General features: G+C 43.1%; 1 protein-coding gene across 1 annotated transcript in view; it reads right to left on the bottom strand.

Annotated features, from left to right (window-relative positions):
• The window catches only part of LOC103194057 (collagen alpha-4(VI) chain-like), a 169,974-nt gene that overhangs the window by 158,287 nt on the left and 9,774 nt on the right, over positions 1–1,913 (bottom strand). The window contains exon 4 of the mRNA XM_042780329.1: positions 1,125–1,730. Within this exon, the coding sequence (XP_042636263.1) occupies positions 1,125–1,730 (606 nt within the window). The remainder of the gene's footprint in view (positions 1–1,124; positions 1,731–1,913) is intronic.

Genomic DNA, 1,913 nt, shown 5'->3' with positions numbered 1-1,913 from the left:
AAATATGACTTAATCCAATATATATCTCCTAATAATTTTTTACTGTTTTATTAGACTATAGAATATTGAACTGAGAGAAGAGGAAAGGGAAATTAACATTTACTGAGCAGTTACATTGTGTTTGAACTTGTATGTTTTATCTGATTTTATCCCCTACTAGGAAAATGTTATCATCTTCAATGTGCAGATGAGAAAAATGAGTCCTAAAGAAAGAAAGCTGCTGCTTTTCCATGATCCATAGCTAAGAAGTGGCAAAGTTATCATTAAAACTCAGGTCTGCGGACATCAAACCCAAGTTGTTTCCTCTAGACCACATTGAAGGATGTTCTTTCCCTCTTTTCTACCTGTGAGAACTGCATCCATCCTTTAATCCCTGGCTCAGATGTCCATTCCTGTGGGAGGTTTTCCCAGATTCTCCAATGACAGCAGACAGCTCCTTCTGCACTCCTACTATACCCAGTATATTGTATATATTTGTAATTAGATGGTGTGTTGCCTATGAGCCCTTCCTGGACTAAAGCTACAGAGTACTCACCTTTAATCCCCTGCTTCATCTTAGCTGGCACCTTGCACATAAATGTTGATTGAATTCAAGTACTGAGTCCTGAACAGATATATTAAAGAATAAAGTAAAGACACTGACTATATAATGGAATAAGGCACGTAATCCAATGCTACATGCTCAAGTTACAATGTCAGAATATTGCTTATTTCATCAATGGAATACAGTTGAGTTGATTTATTGACCAAAAGGTAATTTTCAAGAGCCATGTATTTACTATCATTATAAGTCAGTGATGTAAGAGTTCTCATGGAGCAGCTTAATTTGAACTACTCTAACGCAAAACACAATACACTGCTGTGGAGGTGGACCCAACTCATAGCGACCCCTCCTTGGGTTTCTGAGGCAGTATCTCTATGGAAGTAGATTGCCCAATCTTCCTTCCGAGGAGTGGCTGGTGGGTTTGAACCGCCAGCCTCCTGGTTAGCAGTCAAGTGCCTTAGGCACTATGCTACCAGAGCTCCTGCCCCAGTACTTAGGAATCCAGAATACCCCCTTCTCTGATCTTCTTCTTATGTTAAGATCCCTCAGAGGCTCATACATCCTATGGAACAAACCTTACCTACAGCAGCCTCCTCATTGACCTGGGTCCTTAGTGCTGGCTGCCCAGTCTCTTGGATCACCATACGCACATCCTGCAGCATCTGTCTGAGTCCATCCTCTCCTTGGATCTCATATACAAGGGATGGGGTTCCCATCCCCTCTACTTCTTTCCTTTCGAAGTTCTGCATCCCCACAGACATGACTTTCACACCTTTCTCCTTCAGTGCCTGTGCGGCCTCCCAGACCTCATCTTCAGACTTGCCCGAAGTAATGACCACTGCATACTGGGGAACACCCTGGAGAAACCGACTTCCTGCTGCCTCCTGGAAGAAGGTCTGACGAAGGTATTGCAGAGCCTTGCCTGTCCTCCTGGAGCCACCCCGGAGCCTAAACTGCTTCTGGATATGAACAATCATCTCATTCTGCGTCTGGTAGGTATTGAACAAAAATTCAGTGTGACCTTGATCGCCATACTGAGCCAGCCCAATCTGGTGCTTGTTCCTGCCAACCTCCAGCATGCCAACCACTCTGGAGAGGAAATTCTTCATCCACTGGAAACTGGCCTGTGATGTGTCCTGAGAGGTGTCAGCAAGAAAGACCACATCTGCATAAGCCTTGTTGAATTCTGGAATAGAAGAGAGAGAGGAGGGAGGAAAAGACATAGAGGACAAAGTAAATTAAACTCTCATGGAAACTGAATACAAAGTAGTAATGGTGGCACAATATGAAAAATATTAATGTCATTGAAGTGTAAATGTGAAAGTTGTTGTATTGGCATATGTTTTTGTTCTGGTTACCTAGTGCCACC

Source organism: Orycteropus afer, unplaced genomic scaffold (assembly GCF_000298275.1).
Source record: "Orycteropus afer afer isolate SDZICR_OR568_19922 unplaced genomic scaffold, OryAfe1.0 scaffold00003, whole genome shotgun sequence".
NCBI classification, from domain to species: domain Eukaryota; kingdom Metazoa; phylum Chordata; class Mammalia; order Tubulidentata; family Orycteropodidae; genus Orycteropus; species Orycteropus afer.
This window is presented reverse-complemented; position numbering and strand designations above follow the sequence as displayed.